Source organism: Falco biarmicus, chromosome 10 (assembly GCF_023638135.1).
Source record: "Falco biarmicus isolate bFalBia1 chromosome 10, bFalBia1.pri, whole genome shotgun sequence".
In the NCBI taxonomy this organism is placed as follows: Eukaryota; Metazoa; Chordata; class Aves; order Falconiformes; family Falconidae; genus Falco; species Falco biarmicus.
In genome coordinates this window covers 20,151,390-20,178,361 of record NC_079297.1, presented here as the reverse complement: position 1 = coordinate 20,178,361, position 26,972 = coordinate 20,151,390, and the positions used below count along the sequence as shown (strand labels likewise).

The following is a 26,972-nucleotide window of genomic DNA, read 5'->3' as shown; positions in this document are numbered from 1 at the left end:
AATGCAATTACTATCATGGAGCAAATACGGTCAGAGTATATATGTGAACTGTCATGACAAAAATGCATTTCTTGTAATTCTACATCTACAGATATGCATAAAGAAGGTAAGGCACAGACTGCTATCTATTTGATAATGATCTCTAATGAGTCTGTCTAGATACTAGCCTGATATCCCATGAAACAAATTCTAGACTTGAACGTTTTGCCTCTTTAAATAGCTCTGCTCACTGTAACAACTTAGGAAAATGCTGATCTTCGGTGACAAGGACTCACATATGAGTTAAGAAAAACACCTTATTTTACCCCTGATGTTCACTGATGGTCAAATGACTCAATACCACACCAGTGCCACCCAATATCATCATGCCCTGCTTACCCACTCCCTTACAGGCACCTCTCATGTAGTAGAGAGGACTTTGGCATTCCCAAAGTTAAATTTTAGGAGCATTTACCAAGAGGGAAAAAAAAAAAAACCAACAAAAACACCCACCAAAAACAAAACACCAAAAACAAATTTAAAAAAAACACATAAAATCTTGCCAAAAATTCTGAGACTTCTTTAACATGATATGATACTTGGCTGACTTTTCCTTATTGCCTGGAAGCAATCCAACCAGAATAGAGAATGTAATCCTCCAAAACATATATTTTAATGACTCATTGTTTTCCTATTTCTTTCTAGTTTCCACAAAGCTTAATGGACTTCAGCATGATTATTAAAACACTGCAAACAAAAAAAAAAACCTTTACTTTTCTCAAAAAAAAAAGTATATGACAAAAACAATTTAGCTGTAACCAGTAAAGGACATTCTAAAATTAGAGCTTGTTGTGTTAGGGATGGTAACAAAGTGTCTAAGCCATATGCTGGTGTAATCTATAAAAGCTAGATACAAAGCTTATGTCATTGTAACTTACTGTTTCAGAAACCAGTAAACTGCTATCGTACATGAACCCAACCCAGTACTAATCAAATACTTTTAGATTTTAATTTGTATATAGCACTGGATCAGTACAAACATTTGGATATCAGAAGTACATTACGGTTTTATCTTCGTATGTCAAGGACATGCCATGACCAAAATATAACTAAATGGGGAATCTTTGGTTTTAAACAACTCTTTACCCCCGACTTATTCCATTTTCTACTTCAACAGAAAACGCAAATCAGAAGAGAAGCAGATTTTTTTAAATCTGCATAGATATTTTTCGGACTGCAATAGGGGACAGTCCACCAACTGCCAGAAAAAGACTTAATAGATTGTGTCTTTCTTCCTCTCCACGAGGAAACCCAAACACACCCTAAGATAAGGCACTAGCCTAAATCCGTAATAATTTATGTGGTTTTTATCCAGATTTACACTTCTTTAATGCAAAACACAATTTGTCAATTGCATAACAGAGTTTAAACAGCAGAAAAACTTCTCCCATCAGTTGATCTATTTCCCTCATCAGCTGGCCTGAAATAAACTGCAACAGATTATTTAGACATAGCCACAGGTGAAAAACAGAAACACTAATGGTTTTACAAAAAGGAGAGTATGCAGGGCACAGTAATTCCTGGGTCCCTACGGCAGGCGGTGGTCACTTCCAGCCCACAGGATGCTGTGCCACAGTCTTCAAAGAAAGTGCTGTCACCACAGTGACCAGAGCATCACTCTGCACAGGGGCCCTGTTTCCTGAACCACTGGCAACATCCCAGACGTAATAACAAGTGTTCCATTCTTTTAATTTCCAATTATTTCCAGCAAAGAGCCAGGTCCTTCAAGAAGGGGGAACCCTAAACAACCTTTTTGATAATTCCAGAATTGTATTTTTAGAAATAAGAAAATGAAAATAAATCAATGAAGAAATCTCAAAATCTGTTAGGGAATGTCTATAGTTAAGTTCACTTTATGATCAAGAAGTTCTTAGTAAATACTACTCCCTCCAAATCTCTGGATATGCCAAAAGTTATCCTTAATTGCATAAAATTTCTTCCAGTTTTGAAATGTACTTTCTAAGATAATAACATGTACTCCACAGAATGATGAGAAGCACTGTTAACCCACATGTATTTTGACTCAACTTAAACTTCTCTTACCTAACAAAACAACAAAAAAAACCCACAGAGAAAAATCCTTCAGTGCAAGCATGGGGAGAGAAAACTCCACTAGCTTTGGAGGTAGTCTGCCTCTAAACTTTAGCCTTTCTCAGTAAAGATGATGAAAGGGAAGCTCTTCTCCATCCAATCATCATCAGAAAACATATATTCTCCCACTATGCACAACCAAGCTAGCAATGAAAAAAACACCCAAAAGATGACTGCATTATTTGTCACAAGGAGGAAAACACAGTCCTGTGTTAAAAATCCAAAGCATCTTCTGTATTAGGAATCTAGCTAATGCAAGTTTGCTTTCATGTTGTTGAAATTTTAAAAAAAAAAAATTATTTCTTATTTTTTTTCTCTCTCTTGGTTAACTTCACATGCAAGAATGTGTATCTGGGGCTTATGAAGTTGTTTCAACAAACATTATTATGCTAATGAGTCAAAAGAAAATACTCTGTCCTAAGTATGAATTGGAAAGGAAGAATGTCAGAAGACTCTTGGGTTGGCTTTCAGCTATTTTTAATTCATGAACTCCAAACCAAATGTCACAGAACTTGTAAAACATGGAAGTTCATGGATCCAATCTGAGACCAACAACCTAATTTACAAGTGCTTGCAACTTCTTATTTGTCCTAACAACTTTTCTTGGAGGCAGGTTAAATATTTATCCATTGCTAGCAGCCCAATGCTATCATAAACCAAGGCCAGGTCTGCCAGTAGTCACAACACAGCACGTAAGATACCACGGTACTCATTATAATTGAAGCTCAAGTATCTTAACATGCTACTGTCAGAATTAACCACCATTCAGTGCAACTGCTGCACATGCAGCGGCATGGTAAACAAAGAGACTTTTAGCTTTGTTATCAGCCAGGCTCTGAAAAGGTGCAGAAGATGACCCTGCTTGGGGCTGAAATTCAGCCTTGCTCTCTTTTAGGATGAGGGACAAAGAAAGTATTTTCCTTATCCCAATAATCTTACAGTTTCATACAAAACTGCAGACCAAAAGGAAGAGTCAGCATGCAGAAATCTTAGCAACTTCCCCAGTCACAGGAGAGGGTTGCATCTTACAAGGGAATGGAAGCTGAATGACCACGGCAAAGAACTGGGAGAGCACAGTTACAATACAGAACAGAAAAGCTGGCACTGACAAAAGCAAAAAAAAAACAAGAAGTGACAACAAAGGAAAGAAACAGGAAAGCAATTGTGATTAAATGGAAAAGTATCTGAAACAAGCAAAATGCAATCAGCTGAAAAAAATATGCAATCCTTATTTGGGGTGGAATTAGCAGACAAATCCAAGACGGGATATGAGTACTTGGTAGCGGCACTGAAGAAAAGGCTCTGGATGTTACAGCAGAACACAAACTGGTCACGTGCTGCTGGGGCAGACAAATGAGCTCATTCCAACCACTCCTCAAGCCAGACTGACATACTGCCATATCAGCATGTCGGTACAGCACCAAGCTACACTGGCAACCTCCTTGCTTGGAGGCTTTCTGATGTTAAACACTGTTCAAAATAATGCTTAGCTCAGTTTGTGGTCTCCCAGCTGCTGCCTCTGAGCACATGCAGAAAAATTCTGGGATTGTCTTCAAAAGACATAGATATACCTGGAGTCACAATGGTGTAGAAAAAAGGAAACACAACACTAAGATGCATAGAGAGCATCGTCTTAGGCACTCAGCTCCTGGTACTCAACCACAGTACTGCATACGGATCAACCAGAAATAATTTAGGGGACAAGAGTGCCCAAAGGATCTACAAGGAGGACTGTAATGGTTTGGTTAGCTTAGTCTTAGGAACTTTATCTTGACTTTATGTTACAACACAAGTCATTGTAAATGGTTCCCTGTAGAGGGATTTTTAAAGGACTGAGGACATACGTTACCATTGTTCGGGTTGGACAACCCAGGCCTGTTAGTTAAAGTTGCAGAACAACTTTAAATTGTCCTGGGAACAAGCAGTGGGAGAAGGAAAACAAGCTACGCACAAACAAGAAGCCAGGTGCAGAGCAAGTCCTGGGAACCGTGAAATCAACACACTCTCATCGGCACACTTCTGATCAGGTGCCTGCAGCATGCTCACCGATCAGCGACACAGACACCCACGTGGTCAGAGACTTTTATCCAATCACCTGTGTGTAAAGTCGGGTGAGCGGTCGGTTTAAGTTATAAATATGACCTGTTTGTTTAATAAAGGGAGCACGGCATGTAGCCATATTGGTGTGATTGTCGTGACTTGGCTGACTCTCCACGGGGGACCCTCTTCAGTTCTCTGCTATTTTTCTGGGTTTCCATCCCATGAATATCAACTGTACATCATCTACCACACAGCCAGGTCCCAGCCCTTGTGCCTTGCAGCCAGATCAGTGTCAAGAGTCCCTGTGTTGGCTGGTGGCTTCTGCACAACAGAACAGAGCATCTCCTTTCCTCCTCCAACTTCCCTACAGCCCAGCCAGTTGTCCATTTTTGAGACAGAGGACCACTGGGTTTCAGCACAGACCGCCAAAGGACTGCACACCTTCTCGTCTGGGGAGAAAGAGCCATCAGGTCCCCCAACATCTCCTCACTTCCTGCAGAGAACTGCTTAATACTGAATGCTAAATAAGGATGCCCTGGAATACCTGTGAATAAAGGAGAAAGTTTCTGAGCCACTGGTACTTTAAGATCTTTTATTCAAGGACCTAAAAGCATTTTTCATAGAATTATCTGGAAATGGACAATTGACTGATGAAATATAGCTAAGAAAATGTACTACTACACTTTTTATTTTATTTGGTTTTATATGCATCATTTCCTGCCTTTAATTTTAATTCAATGCCATCTCAGAAATGGAAACTCACAGATATACCCTCTCCTTTATTTTCCTGTAATAACATCATAGCAGTTTTCTCTGGCTATTCGCAATCTCTTTGTTCCCTTCACAGCTTTTCCTAGTCATAGAATGAAGAAATATGTAAAAATAGGCCACAAGAAACTAGACACACTTGATCTGTGCAGCAAAAATAGAGCTCTTTCGCACCTGGTATTCTCAAGAGTGTTAATGAAGCTGGCAAGACAAGCCATGCTTTGACCCAAAATAAAAAGCTTAGCCCTCAAAAGAAGGGTAAAGGTAAATTTGCACCAGCACAAAAATTACCATGGACTCATGACCTCTTTTGATTTCTTGCACAGTATGACCCCAAACATTTGGACAACTGCTACGTGATCAAGCAGGAGGGATTTGGTCTCCTTTTGAAGGCAAAGACAGTCAGCTGGGATCAGGCTGTATAGCACAAGATACAGCACGTCTCTGTGGGATGGGGGCTATGGGGACTCTCATCCCTGCATGACCACTAACATAGGTGGGGCATGCAGGAAGAGGACAAGTAACACACACGAAAACATTAATTTTCCTCTGTTAAAATCCCTGAAATCAAAATACACTTGGTACTTTGATGCTTGCAATACCAGAAAGACTAGAAGTACTAGTGGCTGGTTGTTTCATTCAAAATAAAGGAAAGAGAGACTCAAAGGACAAACCAGCAATCTGACAGTCTGCACTTGGAAGGCTTTCTTCAGGAGCCACGGATAATTTCTTCAGGATAAACAAATGATTTGTGTTAAATTATAGATTTTATAAGGCACATTTAAAACTGAAAACACATCAGAGAATTTATGTTAAATTTTGCTACTTCAGATGTTCCAAAGAGATCCAAGCGGCAGTTTCCCAAGCAGGAAATGCTATAATACAAAAAAAATCATATATAGAGAACAGAAATGTATCAGGTGATGGTTTTTTTCATAAGAAAATACTTTAGGAGGAGGAATAAAATCTGGGCATTTTATTTTCATAGATTCCTTATTTCTGAAAGCCAAACAGCTAGGATGATAGCTTTAAGATGGTATCTTTCCTAGGGTACTGAAGTCCTAGTCTACTGGAGTTAGTAGAAATGTATGATTAACAGAAAACCAGATATACTCCTACACACACACAAATAATACAATCTTAAAGCTGTAAATCTTCCTGCCTTTTTAATTCAATAAAACCTTTGTTGTTTTCATTCAGCATAGATTTCACCCAATTATAGCCACTCTGCTGGATAATATTTACCCTGCAACCTCTTCTTAATAAAGATAGTATCATAATTTTGTCTCCCATGAAAAAATTCTAAACAATTATTTCAGCAATATTACATAGAAAATGGAGCAGAAATCAGTCTTTTGACTTCAAAACCTGCATATAAAATCATCAAGACACATACAGAAAAGGTAAGAGGGGAAAAAAAAACCCAACCCAAAACAGTAAAGACTCACTGACAACACAACGTTGTTGCACACCTGTAGGACTCCTAGGCTACGCAGGGCATGTCAGCTACACTGCCCTGGGCAGCCTGTAGGAGCCTGGATCACACAGCCCCGTCTGATTTGAGAAGGCAACTGTCCAGGTGGAAGTTGCCTGTCCATGTAAAAGGGATGAGCAGAGAGAGTTGTTCCAGAGAAAGCTCATTCCATAACCAGCTCATTTCTATCTATAGCTATAGTTAGAGCCAATTACAAAAATAGGTTTAGATAGGCTAGTAAATAAAACTTTGTCCGATTGGTTAACTTGGAAATTGAGGAAATTAAAATAGTCATGCCTTAAAAACGTGTGCCATCCATACATCCTGTTTCACATTACTATGTTTAGAAATAATCTACATTTTCAACTATTCCTGAAAACACACAAAGTCAAGTAACTCCAAAGTAATTATTTCTCTGATATCCTTAAAAGACAGTTACTGTAACAAACAACATATACATCCTTTAGGACTGCCACTTGCAACTGGAGAGAACCATGGAAACCAGTAAACAAGACACCCTTCTGATCCAGCTGCCCTTTGAACAGCAGAATACAGAAAAATTGTCTAAAACATATTCTTGTCAATTAAGTGGACATCTTGCAATGAAACAAAAGAGGGAACGTAAAAAATAAAAATCTCTAAACACCAACTCATTAAAATAAAGAGCGAATAACAGAAGAGGTTCAAATAGTTTCAATTCCCTTGGACTCCCTGGGAACTCTGTCCAAGATCCTAAGGAGATCTGATTTACAGACTCAGAAGGTGTTTACTCTGAAGACATGCTCCACAATGTGACAAAACCCCGACTGCAAAAGATAGAGCTTATCCTGAACTCCAAGGGAAAGACCATCAACTCAGACACAGCCCAGGAGATCGAGATATAAATGGAGTAACAGCAACAGCGTGAAATATTGTGAACAGTGTGAAATACAGTGTGAAATATTACACTCATTACAAAGCAGTATGCTTCAAAGCCTATCCCTTTATCAAGCCTCATCTATAATTTGACAACAAATGGTCTTCTACGAGGATACTATTTCCTTTTAAAGAGACTGCATATTACCAGATCAGTTTTCACAAAAATTGACATTAATACCTTGTTATGAAAATCAGATTATTCATAAGATATTAAACCAGATTTCTTCTGTGAAGCCTCCGTTCTTATAAATTGCCAAACCACTGTATATTGAAAACATAACATCGACTTAATGTTGATAAATGAACTAGTTTGAAAGAAACCCAGTACGTTTAGCTGTTAAAAATGATATAAATACAAATTTAGCATAACGGAAAGAAGAATTAGAAGTAAGGGAGTCAATGAAGTGCAATAAATCTGTTCCAAATGGAGGATATTAGCAATTACTGAAAAGCCTAACTTACAAAGGTTATTTGAACATATTTAAAAGAAAAATATTATCCTTGAAATCATGAAGCTCATAGAAACACTTAAGTCTTACATTCATACAAAGGGTTTTTTTCATACAAACACTTGGTTTATATGATTGGCAATGTAACCATGTTGCTTCTGTATTTGGAAGGCTATCCTCATACAAATCCAATTAGTCCATGGAATTTGTTCCTTCCCTAAATGGGAGTTACATAGAACCTAATTGTTTTCAACACCACAATGATTAAGATATAGACTGGCACAAAAAAAAAGCCAGATATTCAGAAATTAGTTCCTTATATAAAGGAAATTACTAGGTGCATAAAAATGCTTGTGATGAAGTGCTCAACATAAGGATCTACATTGCATTGAGAGTTCTGGGTTGGGATTTTTTTTTTTTTTTTTTAAGTCCATATCTGTATTTATTTGGGAAACAAAAGAACTTTCTTCAGGAAGCATTCCTGACTATTCTTACCTATTTTGGCTTTTTTTTAAAAAAGAAAACTCTAGCATCTATTTTATGTTTTTTCATCTCTTTTCATCTCTTTTTTCCTGTGTTCTCACCATTGTAAATGGGAGAAACAGAAAGCCATGGGATTCTGCACACATTATTTCTCCATTTGTCCTACCTCTATTTTTGACCTGGCTTCACTGTTTCACAGTTTGAAATCCCACATGGTGTTTGACACAATCTTAGAGAGCTCTTGAGGCTCATGTTGAAAAATTATTTAAAGAAAATACATTAACTTTTCAGGAATACTACAGTTCTCTGTGAGACACTTCAAACAATTTTTCTTCTGTAGTATCCCTTGTTGGCTGCCTTATATCTTAAAGCTACATTGAAGGCTCCCTGCCTTATCTTACTAGCTATGGGCCCTCTGATATCCTAATACAGGTATCGCCATCCAAACCAGCCTGTTTTGTTACATGGAGACCTATATATATCATCACTGAAATGCACTGATCACATACTTGCAAAGCGCATACTCTCTTGGAAAAAAAAAAAAAAAAGCACAATTACAGAAATTCCAGGGATACAGATTATAGTGGACCCTGATAAAAGCTAGCAGAAAGGTGCTTAAGATAATACTGATCAAATGGCAATAGTAACAAAACCCACAAAGTCCACAGTAGTTTCTTATATTCAATTTCAACCTCCATTCAAGTTTTACACCTCCTCCTGAGTTTTTCCTTTCTAACAGTTCAGATCAGCTCCTTGTCACTAAGGAACGAGAGCTGTTAGAAGAGAAATGTGGGCACAGACACAGTGCAGTTGAGAAGACTCAGCTATACTCAGAATCCAGTTGCTACAGCTAGACAAACTGATATTAAAAATAAGGTATGTCTGTTAATGAAGGGGGTAATCAACTCTATCTAGAACTACACCAAATGGATCCAAAAACATCAGATCACGAGACTAGGATACACTTTTCCAAATCCCATTTACATCATTGCAGGTTTTTAACAAAACGTTTTTTCTAGTTATAACCCAGTTCAAGAAGGAGTTAGTTAATATAAATTCTGTAATCTCCACTATGGAGAAGGTCAGACAGCACAATCACCTAAACCTCTTCCAGTTTTATGATCTATGACCTATAACATTGGATCAGACATGACCAGACAAATTTCAGGTCCCATATAAACTCAAAAGTACTACTTTCTTTTTACATCCCCTCAGCCTAATCTAACTCCTTAAATTATTCTGGTACCTGCCTTTGTCCCCCAAAGACACCCTGGTGCAGGGTCAGGCACCTCGTCTGGAACGCTGAATCAGAAAGTGGATTCCCAAAGGATGGGTCATCTGCTGAAAACTTCCAGCGACACCAAGGGAAGCTACAGGGGTTAGAAGGATCCAGCCATCAGTTTGAATGACACTGGAAATTTCATTCACAGGGAGTAACCAAAAGTCATTATCGTAAGTTCCTGTTTGGCTGAAATACTAGTTCAAAATTTCAGCACTTGAGAGTTCTGGGGTACTTATTTTGCTGTCTGCTTACAACATGACCCTTGATCTGCTTATTTAGCTCAATGGCATTATCCTTTTATGTATTCCACCAGAATTTTTGAGGACAGTACAATCCACTCAACTACTTTATTTTTTGCAAAGCAAGAAATTAATCTTACTAATTTGATAACCTGTTTGCTATACAAAAATACGTTCCATTTTTTTCTCCGCTCAGAGCAACTATCTGGCCTAGTCGAGTAATTTTTTTCTACTGGTTATGCTTTATGGCTTTATTTCTTTTTTAATTCAGTGAATTGCACTAGTTCTGTACATAGCCTCTGAATTTATTCCCCTATACACTACCTCAGTGGCGTCAAGCCAGTGAAAGCTATTAAAAAAAAAGCAAAACAATAAAAAGCCACTCCCAGTAGAAAGGATCATGCCTTATAGCAGGAGTATCCTTGAAGTATCCTTTAAAGACTTGGGAAAGGTAAATGACCTGACTCCATGATGAAAAAGCACGCTGATGATAGGAACACTATAAAAAAGCCCCACAGTTTCCAACTGCTGGATACAATGGCCTCAGCCTAGAAGGAACAGAGAAGGTGAGAAGCATTTCTCCTGATGGGGACCTAGCGGTCTAGGAGCCAGCTAGAAGTCATATTTGGGGGAAGCAGGAGCTGGGCCCCAGAAACACTTCCAATCATTTGGGTCTGAGCATAAAGATTGGGGCAAGACCCAACCACATACCGATTCTCCCCCTTCCTCTGCCACCATCTTGAACATCTCTAGGGGATAAGCCAGCAAGCCCTGTGTGACCTGCACCCACTGCTCAGACCACAGATTTCTTGCCCAAGACCGAAACAAGCTCAAGGGCACTGAAGATTGCCTGAGATTCCTCTGGTAGTTTGTTTTCAGCTCAGTTACAAGGTTCTTCTTATTCAGTCTGTAAAATAAATTCTAACAGGAGTAACTGCAGCAATCATTGCCTACCTGGCAGGTGGCAAGGACACACTACAGACTGGTTTACAAAACCAGGCCAAATCATTCTGAAATCGACTGTAGTTACAGCAGCAGTTACATATGTCACCAGTTCTCTCCTTACTTTCCTGCTCAAAATTTAAAGCCTAAGAAATCACAGGCAATGACGATGCACTACATAATACGCGCTACTCTGCATGCAGTTTCACCTTATACACATAGAATACACCAAAGTTCAAGGGCAAAAAAAAATAATCGAGTTTAAATTTTGAAATAAAACTAGTTACTGCACGATTTTGTAACTCACAGAGAAAAAGAAACACTTGTGATCAAAGGGAAAAAGAAAACTACTGTAAGTTTTTCAAGCTCTGTCCTACATTTTAGTATGTAATTACATTAACAGATCTCAATTCCCAGTTTTCCAATTTGTTTGCTACCACATAGCAAGACTGAGCTTATGAGTTTATATTCCTTGCAATCCTTCAGAGAAAAACAGATAAATAATAGCAACAAATTTATTTCATACCAATCAATATTAGTTTGCTTGTAACTCAGCTTAAATGTCATTAAAGTGTTTTTTTCCTATGGACAGGACAAATGATTGTTAATTTAGTAGAGGTATTTGAAAGAAGGTGCAAAAGGGAAGACAGGATTATAACAATCTACCAAGCAATATGCATTTAAAATGTGGGCAATGAAGATCTCACTGCCTTTGCCATCCTGGTTACACTAATTTCATCCTTCTTCCACGTTAAAATGACCGCTAGCATATGTATGAAACAGGTTAATGTTATTCACATTCAAATGACAAATAGACAGGGCTATAATATGTGCTTATGTCCCTTGTGCTTCTATTAAGTAACGTGATAAAAATAGAAGTCATTGCATGCTGCTGACAATTTTGTAGATTTTTAAGTCTTTTGATTTACTGCCTTTTCTTGTTTCTGCTTTTATCTTTCTAAATTATTTCCTCTAACTTGAGAAGTATTCTGCAGGCATTTGATTTATGAAAATCACAATTACTAAATGGTTCCCCAAACCAAAATAAATAAGTAAACAACAGAATATTCATTGGGCTGGCTAACATTTAATAGAAACACTTGCAGCTGAAAAAACAAGATTGCTGACCTCAATCACTGTGATCTAATTAAAAAAAAAAAAAAAGGGGGGGGGGGGGGTAGAAAAGCAATTTTACCACTAAAGCAACTAATATTCTTGTGTTTTGAAAGACCTGTTCTGCTTATTCTGCAATAAAATGCACGTCTCTTAAGATTTTACAGTCACAATTCCAATAAAAATAAATACTTTTACTCATAGTTGAAAAATGTTTTATTTAAAAGCAATTGCCCCATGTGGAATATGTATATTTTAAGGATAAGCCTATCATATCAGCAGATTTTCAATATTTAAAAAAAAAAAAACAAACAAAAAAATCTCCATGTGAAAGCACAGACAAACCATCACATACACATATCTCTGCATAATTATAGAGGAATACAGGAACTCTGACTTGAAGCCTAGCAACAGTATCCAAGTATTAGTTAGTCTGCTAATCAACTACCAAAAACTCACACACCAGCTCAATGTGTTTCATTTTCTAAAGCAAAAAGCAAACAAAAATAAAACAAAAGAATCCTATCACTTCTAGCTCCAGAGCTGCCGAAGGACAAGATGTACAATATAAAACAAACCTTGTTCACTTGAAGAAGAACAACCCATGTCATTTAATCCATCTGAAAATTCATCTCATCGCAAAGAACCAAGGCAAAAGAGAGATTTAAAAATAGGTTATCCGAGTCAAAGGATTACCAGCTTGCAACATATTTAATATCTGCATATCTGTATCTATTGAAAGCTTCAGTATTCTTAGATATATATGATTGGGTTTTGTACCTCTATCCTATAGAAGCCATAGTAAATTCTGTATAGCAAATGCTTCCTAAATCTGCTGTGCTCATTTACTCACAGACAGCTGCAGGCTGGATGAAAACAATCAGGGATTAACTTTTCTATTCATCACATCTTTTAATCCATTACTTTCTCTTAGTTTGAAATAAATAAATGTATAAAGTCAAATAAACTATAAATGTTCTATAGCTAGTTAAAAAAAAAGAAGTTTTAAAATGGACGTTTTCGGTTTTTTTAAACAACCTGTAACTGCTATACTGTACATCAGGAGTATAAGTAATGTCTTCCTCAAAGCAGAAAAGAAGGTGAAACACTAGTCACTGAGCTGCAACATACTCCTGGGTTCCAAAGACTTTATAAAAATTATAATTAAAATAAGCTACTTTGATGTTGTTATTATTCCTCAAAAAACTAATTTGGGGTCATGATGAACTGAAGTAATCTGAGAAGCCATACTAAGTATTTCATACTGCTTGTAAAACAAGTTTCTAAGTACCTTATGGTAATAGGTTTTCTTGCTTTATGAAAAATATTAATTTGTTTCAAATAGGATTACTTTTTAAATGATACGACAATTTTCATTCACCTTTCATACATCTGTCAAGAAAACAAAAGTGATTCCCTGATGTTTAGAACCTCGTAAAAGAAATAAATACAAGGAAATCTGGATCTTGTTTTTAATCCTTTACTGATATCCTTTCTTTGTCTCCTCTGAATCCTTTAACTTTTTACATTTGATTTAGTCTTACAAACCTGCATCATCCCTGTCTGAAATAAGACAAATGTGAACTTTCTCTGTTAATGACAGCAAGGTGTCTTTTATTGTACTAAGCCCCAGGAATCATTTGCAAGGCTTTTTTTTTCCTCAGTTTATTTCTGAAAATGGCAGCACCAGGTGAAAACAAAATAGTTATCTCTGCTAAATATTTTTAATGCCATGGTTACAACAAACTGCTCACCCGGACACCTCATGTACTACTTGAGATGGAAAGAATAATTGGCAATTGACAGTGGGAAAAGGAGTAAGGTAAGGAAGAAGCTACTTGCTCATAGAAGGGAAAGCACGTGTGAGAAAACCCAGTTTTGAACTTTCTGAGGAAAAGATCAAATTTTTTTGAGGGTATGGAATAACTAACAGATTTTTATGCTGGTATCGTGGCTAAGCAGAAGCAGGTTCTACAAAACTCCAGTTTTCTGGGAGACACAAGGACTTACATCCAAAAAGGAATATAACTGCTTAGCGCAACCTTGCCTGAATGAATGTTTACGTGCTGTAGATCAGAGTCATGAGAACAGTCAGCAGGTTTGGCTTCCAAGTCTCCCCTTTCCACAAATTATCCCTCATTTCATCATGAGCTTCCTCTGTGAAATCATCCAAGGGACAGAGCACTGCGCCATCCAGAACAAAGACATAAGAGAAATCAGGCTTTCTACAGAATGAAGAAACCATGTGGAGGGAGGGAGGGAGGACCATTGTGGTACCTGCTCTGTAACCAAAGTGCTGCTGCTCAGTCACTCAGAGTACACCTACCAGCTTGGACTGCTCCTGACGGTTTTGAAACCCTGCATGACCTTACCTGTCTTGAAACACACTCAGCTTAGCCAACTGAGTGGCCTCTATAGCACAATTTTATGTAGCTGAGAAACTTCACTGGCAAAATCTCGTTTCTTTTTTTCCAAATGACTAGGCAGGGACTCCTTGGATTAATCAGGTTGCCAATGGCACCTACATCTTCTGTTCTGGATACAAAATTTAATCCATTTTGCTTCCATAAAAGTGAAGCAGACCGACTTCATCTCTTTGACTAAATATGTTGCTCACATTGGCCCTAAGTAGATGCTTTTATTCGGCAAGATCAGGGTAAGATAACCAGACACTACACACGTTAGAAGAACATCCCTCTCTTGCCGTCAGATGACCTACAGAGCAATGTGACATTATTTTTGCCCATTTGGGCTCTAAAATAAGTCTTTTTACGATTTTCTTTTTTTTAGAGAACCATATGAAGTCATGATTATTGCAGAAAAGCTGGTTTTATATATGCCTAGCTTTTCAGCATTTCAACACATTTGTCTAATATAAGTGCTTTATAATTAAATAAAAAGAAAAAGGAAGAACAATCACTGTGGGATTTGATCTGTAGAACAAAGACTTAGTGATTCGGTTGTAAAGTTTTCTAATGCTAGAGGATACCCTGGTCATTTTCCACCTGAGCTGCTTCCCCATCATCTTCAACAACGGGGACAGTCTTAGCACTACAGTCTGGCACAGATCCAGGCCAAGGGGAGCAGGGGAAGAAAAGAAAAAAGGAGACTCCCTTTAAGACACGCAATCCAGCTTCTTAACTGAATAATCCCAGACTTCGTGTATGGCTTAAAATGGTATACAACTCCAAATGCCAATGAAATATAATTGGCAGGCAAAGGTAGAATAGATAATAAGTGACATACCCAGCACTTAAGCATATACATTTATTTCTGTGGAGCTCTTGTGAACCAGTACATTGGGATGTAGTGCTTTGGCTGACAGCAGGTTGCAGCCTCATCCCTTTAATCCACACGCAGTGATACCCTCCCCTCCTGCGGAAAGGCTGAGCTGTGATCCCTGCCACTGAAGAAAGCCGCTCATTCACCGCAACACATGGCACAGGACCATGAATCATAAGCATTACATTACTGCTGTTAGATCCTTCTAGTTGCAGTTTTGGCAACATTACTTGAAACAGCTTTGTGACTACTGACAAACTGGAAGACACCCACATAATACCTTCTGCAATCAAAGTACAAGTGACTTCCTACTGCAATAGTTTGGGACAACAAAATTACCTAAGAATAATGTTAATTAACACATGTCAAAACAGATGGACACAGATAGTGTAGTTCCTTGCAATGTAAGATTAGAGATTTCAAGCAAATACTATTTTTCATATTTCAAATATTTCAGTTTGAGAAATATAAAAACTTGTTTCTGTCACCAGAAAAAAAACGCTCTTCAAAACTACTAAGTTAGGTCCAGCCTCCAATCACTTCCACCAATTAAATTTTTTCCATCCTTAAGACGACATACCCAGGAAAGTAGGCAGATTCTTTTGGAAAAAAAATTATCGCCACTTATATTACTTAGCTGTGTACTAGGCATGCATTTCAAAAGTATCTACAGCTAAAGATAGTTTGCAATTAGATTAGGTCAGCAGTCTTCCAAGAGCAATGTGGAGTTTTTCCCAGTGCATCACCAAGCCCTCCTTCCAATAAATGCTGTTGTGAATAATCATTAATATCAATCAAGAGTTTCCCCCAGTTGTAATGTTAATTATTAAATGAGTCTAAAATAATTACAAAATACAAAGTAATTACAATTATTATACGAGCCTAAAATACTAGCAACAAAGTTTAATGAACTGGTTCAATATCAAAATTCAGTATCTACCCAATCTACACTTTCTGAGAGATGAAAGATGAAATGTTTCTCAAGAGATTTCATAGTATGATCCGTCCTTCTCATCTGCATGAGGATACTTCTCAATCCCTTTGCTATTCCTTCCCACCCTGCTGCCTCTGGGCTCTAAGGAGGTATATTACTCAAACAATATATGTTGGAATACATCCAAAACTACATGAATATGGGAAAGGAGGCCTTAATCCAGAGCAATTCTTTCACAGCCTTGAGTTTCATGTGAGCTGGCCTAGTTTTCAACGTAAGTCAAATACTATTGAGTCACGGATTTTCATCACTAAGTTAAATCAGCGCAGACAACTCTACAGACCCTCCTGCCTCAAAAGGAATGCCTTTTTTCATTCAACTTCAGGACGGTTCTGTGGAACTTTAATTAACTGGAATTAAAGTATTTTAATTTATTTTAATTAAACTGTATTAGAAATAGCTTTTTTATATCACTGTTTTTTATTTTAATGGCAAAACTCTCTATGTAAAAAGATCTTTAAAAAACTTTAATGTCTTTTGTCAAGGACCCTTAACACCTGTTACTAGCCTTCATCCAGTGCCACACAGCAAACACCCTCAGAGGAAATGGTTTTATGAATATGGATAGACAGTTGCTGCCATATATTCATTTAATTGCGAAGAAGCATCTTTCTTTATCTTCTTCTTCTGATCAATTATTCCTGCTTAAGAGCTGCTTTAGGTTGATGCTGAAACAGCCTGCAAGAGCCAATTTGGCTCTTCCAGGTATGTGGCTGTGTATTTAATCTGTTACAAACTGTCTCATTTATACTTACAGAGCATCTGCCACTCTTTTGCATTACTTATCAAATCTTCATTTTCAGAGCATATTTTGAAAACATTTCCACTTTTTCCCTGTCTTCATTTTTTTAATAGAAAAGTTACTTCTAAAATCTCCCTGAATCAATACTGTCATTATCCCTGTAATCACATCTAACAGAAAATCCCATTTACCATCTTTGCAAAATCCTGGTTTAAACGTGTGTAACTTATCTTCAGTGCCTGTAAATATTTTACTTACCAATATCAGCTTCCCTGTGATTCTTGATATATTCAGCAAGCTCAAAATTTCCCGCTATTATAGCCACCTAAGGGATTGTAAAATAGTTACAATTAATATATTGTCATCACTTATTAAGTAAGAAATATGCATGTTACGTTACTGACAAACATCATACAAATATATTTTCATTTCACAAAGCAGAGTAACTGTTTATTACTTCTATTCTGCAACTACCACATGCAATACATTTCCGAAACAAGGCTAAGAAATGATAACTCAATCTATCTGTAAGCAGCACCGCCAGTCCCCCAGTTCCCTGTTTACTAAGAACACTGGTAATCATGGAGATCCATCTCTAGGAGACTGCTAGAAGAGCTGTGGATCTTCATGTCGTGGCAGTCAAAATCAGCAGTGAACATTAAACACATCATCCCCAAAGCCCTGGGAGCTATACGGATGTGTGGAGAATGCTACAGGAGCAGGCCTGGAGAGGCACACTGAAGATACTATTTCTCTTAAATTGCTCCTGCCTCGCTACTTCCCTGAACAATAAGAGAAGCTACAATGCAACGTACGTGGGATAACCAGAGAAGTACCAAGAACTGCAAGTATTCAGGCACCAATAAGACACCAAAACAAGACTAGAAAAGAGAAACTGGTAAAATTTATGTGTATATATAGCATTTAAAGTGCTTTGATAAATACAGTTCTAAAATAATAATTTTATTTTTTATGTATTTCCTGATTGTTGAGCACAGATGTGTAACTATCTCTTCCAAATTCTCATCTAAATGTCCTTCAGATGAGAATATGGATATGAGGAAAGGGATTTGGTTATGCCATTGCCGTCTCCTCCGTTTTTCTTTCTGTCCTATTTTTGCCCTGAATATTGAGTAATTGCCTTTTCTGGCTCCATTTTGCAGCTTTGTATTACGACAGATACTGTTCCTCTAATGGCACCATGGCTTTCCCAATGCAGGTAAAAGAGATAAGCTGGGCTCACCTTCCTCATAGAAGCTTCTGCATATACAGGGTGCAAGCCAAAAAGCACCCAAACAAACAAAAAACACCCCAAACGTATTTAAGGACTCCTCCCGATATAGGACTACTGTCAGTCACGAAAAATGATTGAAAATTCAGGGAGATTTCAGAGCTGATGACCAAAAAAGATTATCTACTGGTTTGTACCATTCCACAAATCTCAGGGATGATGAATAACACAAAGGAAGACTAAAGTGCTGAAATGGTCTTGGGGAGGTATAAAAATACAGTTAATATGAGTAGTATTTTAACAAGCATAAGATCTTATTCCTGCACTCACCACAGGAAACTGAATGGACAATTTTATTTATTAGCAACCAAAACAAACTAATATGGAAATCCCTGCAAATGAAGACTTTACACACAAGCAACAAGATACAGACAGAAAATCTTGATGATTATATATTTAAGTTTCCAAATCTGCTTTAAACGTTAAGACTCATAGCAGGCCTAAATCATGACTCATGACCATTATATCCATTTAACCTAAAAATAAAATAAATGCACCTAGTCTGTGCACTTTTCATTAAGCATTGATTATTTACCCTATGCCTTCTTCTACCATTAGCGCACCTCATGTAGGGCTCAGAGTGGATGTAACATATATCCTACTGTGACACTGGAATAAGGCTCATTGAACCACAGTGGATTATGAGGACTATTTGCTACAGGCATGGGTGCACTGTCTTAGTAAAAATAATTCTCTGCAATACTCCTAAGTAAAACTAGATGGGACTGTTGAAAGTCAGATTATCACTCTTAACACCCTTCTACACTCCTTCTGGTGACTTCATTTAAGGCCTGTTTTTAGACCTGAGACTCCCGTTGTATTAGTCCTTATGCTTCAAGCCATTACTCATGAATCCTTTCTCTACGCAGCCCTGGAAATCCTTGCGGAAGGACCCAGATTTAACACAGTGAAATAAACTCTAATTTATCTTTTGGTCCTAAGCAAGCAATAGTTGGTCTAGAGAAAGACAAACTGATTTATATTAGGTTGTGAAGCCTACTGGCTAGTAAAGGCAAAACTTTAAGGAAATTACTGTATTTAAAGTATAATACAGTATCAGAATAACTTTTTTAGATGACTAAACTAACTTTAAAACAAATACCATTTATCATGTTTATGCTCTGAATCTAGGTCTTTCCCCAAGATCTTTTTCTTTAAATGCTTTTCAGGTTCCATCTGGTTTTTTTCTTGGCAAATTGTTTCTTGCTTCACTAAAAATTTCTATGCAACATAAAGGCTAGATACAGTAATTATGTTTTCTTGTCAATTGTACCTATTTCATGGCAGAAAATCTATTCCACGTTTGTATAGCACCTAGAAGTTATACTCAACACACAGATGTGTGTTCTAAAATAATCCTCAGTGGGCAGCCATGAGCATGGCATGTGCAGTATAGTAACTTTTGTCCTTTAAATAATTAACCCACATATAAAATCACCATACTTACTAGTGAAAATCACATAATCATTTTCTCATTACTATATTAACAGCAAGGAAATGCTTTGCTTTGGGCACTTTTCATTTGTGTTATGTCAAACTGATAGATTCTTGGGAGCCAAATGTGTTACAATGAATCAATAACGCTGTTTCAACATAACCTCACTTCTGCTTTTAGAACGCAGTTGAAAAAATAAAAGTGTGCTTCTTCTCAGGTATGTCATAAGAGTTCTGCATGCTGTAATACCTGCAAAGATCAAAAGATCAGGGAGGTCAGAGACAGAGGTAGCTTGGTGCACTGCAACCTCATCACCAACAGACACAATTATCCATCTGAAAATACTATTTTAACCACTAGTAAGACAAGCTTTTTTCCAGCAACCACTCCTGAAAGAAACTGCTTCTCAGCATGGATAACATAACAGAATCTGGCCCCCAGACTGTCAAGTGTAACTCATAATTCTCCCTGGCAAACAGCACCATCAAAGTAAAGCAGCACTGTACAAACAATATCTCTTTAACTTAACATTCTGCAGCCTGGCTTGGTTCAGGTTCATAAAAGCAATATCTGTGTGTAGAGCAGGGGGTTTCCCTACATTAAAAACAAACAATAATACCTCTCTTCAACATTATCCCTAATTAGCATGTAAAATTCAAACAGGGAATTCACCAGTGACAGGCAGCTTGCTAGACAGCAGCCATGTTACGCAAAAAAAAAAAAATTGATACAGAGTAGATTTACAAACTCAAGTATAAACATGATGTTCAAGGGATAAACACATTTTATTACTTGAGAAAATACATTGCCAGATAGCTAAGAGACAGCTTGACAGAGAATTGTTCCTGTACTTCCTTCTGAATTATGCTCTAGATTCAGCAAGCTCAAGGTACCATTTCTTTCCATTTAGTTTACTCCAATTCGCTAAAAACAGTATGGAAAATTCTAACAGCAAAAATGAAGGAAAAATATGTTAAGATCTAAAGAAAGCAAGAAAAAGTTAAAAAGTACAAATATTTCTTGGCATAACACCAATGTACTTCACTTGAATTTGATGGGTAAAGAGTGTGGGACAAAGTGAAGTCAGAGAAAAAACTGAGATACAAAATCATACTCATTCAGTTCTTCTGATTGTTGTGCTTTGTAGTTTCCAACTCTAACGTCCTCTCCATCAAAAACATCTCCTGAACCAAAGTTGTAGTGTGTTCAAATAAAACCATAAGCATGAATGCATGAGGACAAGTGAATGGTCTTCACAAGATCCCAGGCTTGAACCAAATTAAGGTGAAGTCGTCCCTCAATTAAGATGAAAACTAAATCACAACATAATTGAAGTCCTGTATTTGTACTAAATTTCTTAGTACTTTAGAAAAAAATAGTAACATAGTATCTTCATAGAAAATACTAGAGTTTGATTCTCTACACACTTCATAATTTACATGTTTTTAAATAGCCATATTTTGCTTCTCAGGCTGTTCTGTAGTCAAATGCTAGATTTCTAATTGAGAGGTTATGGCAGGAAAGAAGGTTTTTGGGTTTTGTTTTGGTGTGTTTGGGTTTTTGTAAGTCATAAGGCATGTCTTCTTGGCAGTGAAAAAGCAGCATAGCCAGCAAAGCTTCAGTGTAAGTTTTTTTCCAATTCCACTAGGAACTGGATTCCAGTCATCAAAATGCATCATGTGGATGTTTACAGACATTAAATATTACCATGAAAGGCTGGAGGTAGCACTTTACAACTAAAGGCTATCTACAGGCTCTGTTATGCTGAAGCCTCAAAAATTGCAGCCTTTTAAAAACTGCATGTACAGCAGTCTTACTATAATGCAGGTTATTTCATTCCTGCAGCAAATGTCCTTTCATTCTGCCCTTTTGCCACAGACAATACACTTATCTTACATCAAAAACATGCATGTCCTTAGTCACATTATTCTGTAAACCTGATAAAGCCTGTTTATGCATCTTAAAAAAAAAAAAAAAAAAAAAGCAGCAGTCGCAACACTCATCTACAATTTCCACTAAAACCTGCATTTGTTTGACCTGCTTTTAAAGGGCATATTTACTTTGCATCAGCTCCAGAATCAGAAAGACTGCACTTTCAGTGTCACAGCATGGTGTCAATCAAAGTCCAGCTGAAAAGCATGACTAAGTAGTTCAAGCACAGCACTGTCAGACCCAAACCAGGACCTTTATCTGCTGCACTGACATTTGGTTGGGACCTCTGCTATATATTCTACCATACAATATAGAGAACAGCAACTCCCTTAGGTTTTTTATCATCATTAGAGGCAATTGTATATGAATGATAGTCACCAAAGTGAATCACTTACCAGCTTCCTCCCAAATTTAACTGACCCCGCTAAGGGTGTTAACATGGGCACCTAATTATTTTCAAATTACATTTCGTAACATACATGACTGGCCGATTAAGTACACACACTTGCAACAGGGAAGTAAGCAGAAAGTAAAGCTAAGCAGGGAGGCGTATCTTGGTAGGAGTTAACTCATACAAAATAAAAAGAAATTAGGGTAAACCCATACAGCTAGACTGGCAGTGTCACCTCCGATTTCCAGGATACCCTGTCTTCATAATGTCATTGTAACAAAAAGTTAATGGAGTCACTGAAACCAGGTCACAGCTGAGACACTCAGAGGGCTGGGAAGCACAAAGCCATGGGGTTAATGACTCACTGGGCAAGGCAGCGGAGCAGAGACAAGAGCTGGTTGTCAGTGTCAGGGTACATAAGGTAGAGCGTGACCAGAAGCTGCATGTTTATATGGATATTTGCTCTGCTTAGTAGAAGTAAAGCTTGTTACAGTCCCCCATCATCTCACTTACTGTCTCACAGACAGATGTTTCTTTCAAATGATGCAACTGGTTACAGTGCCTTACTATTTGCCATGCCATGCAAAGCCAGATGGTCTGCCACCAATTTAGTGAAGAAGGGAAGGAGTTTAATTGACACTGGGCTAGTTGCTATGGATGGTAACTATGTGACAGCTCAGTGAGGTAGAAACTTGAATGAATGAAGTAGCTGTGACACAGAGACAAGGAGCAGGGGGAAGCAGGCAGGAGACAGGGGTACCCCATGATTGCTAATCCAGCATAGGGCACTGGATGAAGAACGAAACCCTCCTAACTGGCAAAGCACCTTTAGAAGAGTATTTGCTTCTCCTGGCCCAGCATTATTCTTAACCTCTGATTTTCTGCTATTAACAGTTAGAAACATTCCCTCTGGATACAGGCAGTTTTTAAGTTCGCTTTCAGAAATTAAACATTTGACACATCTCATAGTTCTGCTTTCCTGAATCTTTTTCCCCAAAGAAACTGAAGTTTAAATAATTGCAAATAATACTACACTTTGTAAACAGTGAAACCTGACAGATGTCCACTTACAGATATCAATGTGACAGTTTCATGTTTTCAGACTCTGGACCAGATCTAAGTAGCAGCAATGACTCACCAGCGTCTCTCTGCTCAGCCTCATAAATGCAGTTCTTAATATATCAATTACTTACATTCAATTATTTAGGGTTTTTAAATTGTGATTAATGCAGTGGTTTGTTCCTTTCAGGAAATAGGAAATTATATATACACACACTTTACCTGTCACTAACCTTTCACAATTGATTTTTTCCACTCTTGAAATGTATCACAGGTAGAGGTTATATTAAATTACAGCAAGGTCTTTGTAGCCTTTAGCAAATACAATTTTAGAGCTTTATAAGTTAGTCCCTGAAAGGCAAGCACCACAACTAAATTGCATTATTGCTCTTTGGAACAAACTGCTCCACCCAGTAAGAAACAATAGAAAAAAAGAGAGAAATTGAAATTGTCCCCTCTTGAATCCAGCCAATGAACTTTGACAAACTTTCTATGTGGGAGTGAGGAGAGCATCTCTTAGTGCATATCTGTTTTGTTCTTAATCAATGCTGCTGCAATTTCCTTCTGCACATGCTTAAAATTTTAAACCAGGTGAGACATAACGCTTAAAATGCTCTGCCTAAATGAAGAGCAGAGGAAGCTGTTTGGGCTGCACAGTCACAGCTACAACTCACTATAAGCAGTTCATGATAAAGCAGGTGGGAAGTGCTGACTGTTTTTTCTAACCCTTCTCTTCTAGACAATTCCACTTTCCTAATGAAAGTACATTTTATTATTCTTTCCTTCAGGGCTCATGTTTCACCCTTCCATTGTCTCTGCTACACAGCAGTGACCACTAAATGACAGACTTTCAAGAAACCTTGAAATTGCACTGAGTTCAGGTACAGCACTACACAATAAAGGAGAGAACTCTATCCCAGGACAAAAATGTGACTTCAGTCTCTACTTTGCTCGGTCTCAGCCAAGCAGCAAAAATGCAGGACATACAGGATACTCTGACATACATCTGCCCTACATGTTTCCATCTTCACATGGAACTGGAAGGAAGAGGTGGTATAACCCTGCAAATGAAATTGTAACCATAAGACTCTCCAGAAATTGCCTTCCACTTAAACCATAGACTTGTAAAATAAATTATTTATTGTACCACTGAGGACTGCGTTATTTCAACAACGAAGAAACACCATTCAAGCAGCAACAGCCATTATGCAATAGGATTCCCAATCAGCAAAGACTCGTAAGAAATCAACACGGAAAAATGGTTGGGATCACTTCGTTAATAAAGAGACTGCTGGAAAAGCTCTTCCATGTGTCATAATTACAATGTATTTTCTTAGTATTAAAAATATAAGAAATGCTATCTTTTTAATAAGCATAAGTTTCCAGATGAAAATCGTTATCAACAATTCACCCAATAGCTGCGATATCAAAAGACAATCTCTAAACCATTCCATTATAATCACAACCTCTGGAGACAAGCACTTCTGTATTTGATATGAAAATCTAATGGTGCTTATGGTGGGGCAATGAAAAGGCAAGGTAGTTCAACATCAACATATTTCTATTGTGTACTCTCAAAAGAAAAGCTCTCCCTAATAAAACAAAGAGCTAAAGGCTTTTTGGAGTCTAAAGCCACTTCGAAGTTTTCACAGAGTGCCATCAAGTATGTAGTAGCCATCCGCAAGGACATTAGAAAGTTAGGTTTAGGTCATTAAGTATGAAGGCCCTGCCCTCATGTATGCCTGCACATGCCTGTGCAGCACACAGCACCATGAGGTTCCTTCCCTGATAAACAGGGCCACAAAATCATGCACCACACACTGCAGACTCAGGAAAAAAAAAAAATCTTAAATTGATATGCATTGGTTGCTTTCATATATGAGCAGCATGTAGATTTTAAAACTCTTTTCAGTGGTACAGATGGAGTTCAGTTTGGAAAAGAAAGAAGTAATCTGTTCCAAATTTCTTTTCCATAGGTGTAGGAGAAAAATGTCCTGATCAAACACTATCGGTTTCTTATGCAATTTCAAAGAGCTTATACATGAAGGCAATGTTTATTTATTGAATGAATAGAAGAACATATCTAGAATTCAGTTTCCATTAGAATTTGGCAAGCATTGTTCTGAGCTCAAATCACACCATACTTAGGTCTTTTCAATTAGAGAAGACATTAAGAATTCAATAAATACAATAAAATGGGTTATTTTCTGAACCAGTTGGAAAATTCTATGTAGTTACAACAGCTATATAATCTAAAATAGAAATGCTGATTAATCATGAATTCCGGATTTTCCTTTCCAAAGGGCAAAGTATCATCCCACGTTTTGTAGTTGTATTGATTACAGTTGATTTTTGACTCTGAGGCTAATTACATTGTAAAATAAAACTAGTGGAAGCTTCTTAGTTCACCTCATTATAAAATAAAACTAAACGGTTGATTAATATGCTATTAATATCACTAATTCACTCTCTTTTTCTAACAGCGCTCCTGAATACATACAATATGGATGACATGAAACATGACCTCAAGAAGAAATATCTGTTTACATTACGGAGACAAACATGTACCTTCACATTCCAAAACTTTATTTAAAAGTAATCAGTTTTGAAGCTGGGATGCAATACATCCAATTAGAAAAATGTCAGAAGCAAAATTATTCTTTTGAAAAGTTTATAGTTGTGTAATATTTTGTGCATATAATAAGATAACGTCTTTGTTGAAAACAGAATTTGATAAAATAAAACTTATAAAATTAATTTTATCAATTTGAAGCTTTATTTCAGGTATTAGATTTTGAAGTTTCAGTAAAATTCACTGAAATAAGATGACTAAGATATATATAGAATTTTAAAAAGCAGTAAAATTTAATATTGTTTTCTTTCAATAATAGTCAATAAAGATTTATATAAAGTGAAGAAATAACACACATTCTCTACCAGGACAATAAAATTCTGGCAATTTTCCTAAATTATTCTGTAGTAACATTATGAAAGAATATAAGTAAAAAAAAAATCACACTCAGCATTTTCATACATGCTTCTTTCCTGGACAGAAAATAATTCTTAACAATTTGATTATATAATGTAATACAAGCTTAATATTGCACATTTTGAAAGGAACTTTGTATATTAATGTATCCAATGTCCAGTAGATGGCAAAATATCAGCAGCTATCACCTTTCATCTTCTTGACACTTGCTTAATTTAAACCCTGAAGTATTTTTTGTTCTTTTTCTTTCTAGTTTCCACTTTCTATGTCATCAGATAGCAGGATTAGCTTTACCTTTTGGATGTTTTCTTTATGTTATCTGCTTGAAAGACAATTTCATCTTCATCAGTTCTTGATACAACAAAGCACAATAATGTTACTATCCTTTAAATAGTCCTTTGAAGACAGTTCCTTCACCACTGAATTTTTTTTCTCCACAAGCATGCTGCTGCTACTGTTCCCAAATTTGCCAGAACATGTTAGAATACTGTGTACAAAAATCTCTTAGCAACAATATCTTAGTGTCTAACATTTTCCTTCTTCCAACTATGATTCACAGAGCCATCTGTAGTCAGATATTGACATGCAGTATCTTAAAATAGATACCTTACATTTGCTCAACAACTAGTTTTAGCATCTGAAAATATAAATTATGGGAAAGGGCCAAGATTTCTTTGAGGCTCTTCATCATTCTCTTGATCATTTTAGCACTGTTTAAACAAAGGCTTGCCACGATCACTTCGCCTTAGTATTAAGGTCAAAGTATTCATGCTTTCCAGAGCGCAGCAAGTAGGCAGCTCCACTGTGCTGGGTGCAGTCCCTTACGTAAGCCCTCCAAGCAATCTCAACTGCTTCCCCGGGGAGGACCACCTCACACTGGTATCCTGGCTATTCTTTAATAGTAGTCGAAGACTAGATTTTTATACTTGAAGTACTGCTACAGGCAGCACTAAGATCTAAGTATTTTTCACACCCTTGGAGCCTAAGACTCATGGGAAGTACCCAACAATGGGTGGGAC

The 26,972-nt window shown here is 37.2% G+C and overlaps 1 protein-coding gene across 7 annotated transcripts in view; it reads right to left on the bottom strand.

Annotated features, from left to right (window-relative positions):
- The window catches only part of SHANK2 (SH3 and multiple ankyrin repeat domains 2), a 353,645-nt gene that overhangs the window by 249,512 nt on the left and 77,161 nt on the right, over positions 1-26,972 (bottom strand). For all 7 annotated transcript variants that reach the window (XM_056354407.1, XM_056354409.1, XM_056354410.1 and 4 more), the window contains exon 12: positions 17,115-17,181. In XM_056354407.1, coding sequence (XP_056210382.1) covers positions 17,115-17,181 — 67 coding nt within the window. The remainder of the gene's footprint in view (positions 1-17,114; positions 17,182-26,972) is intronic.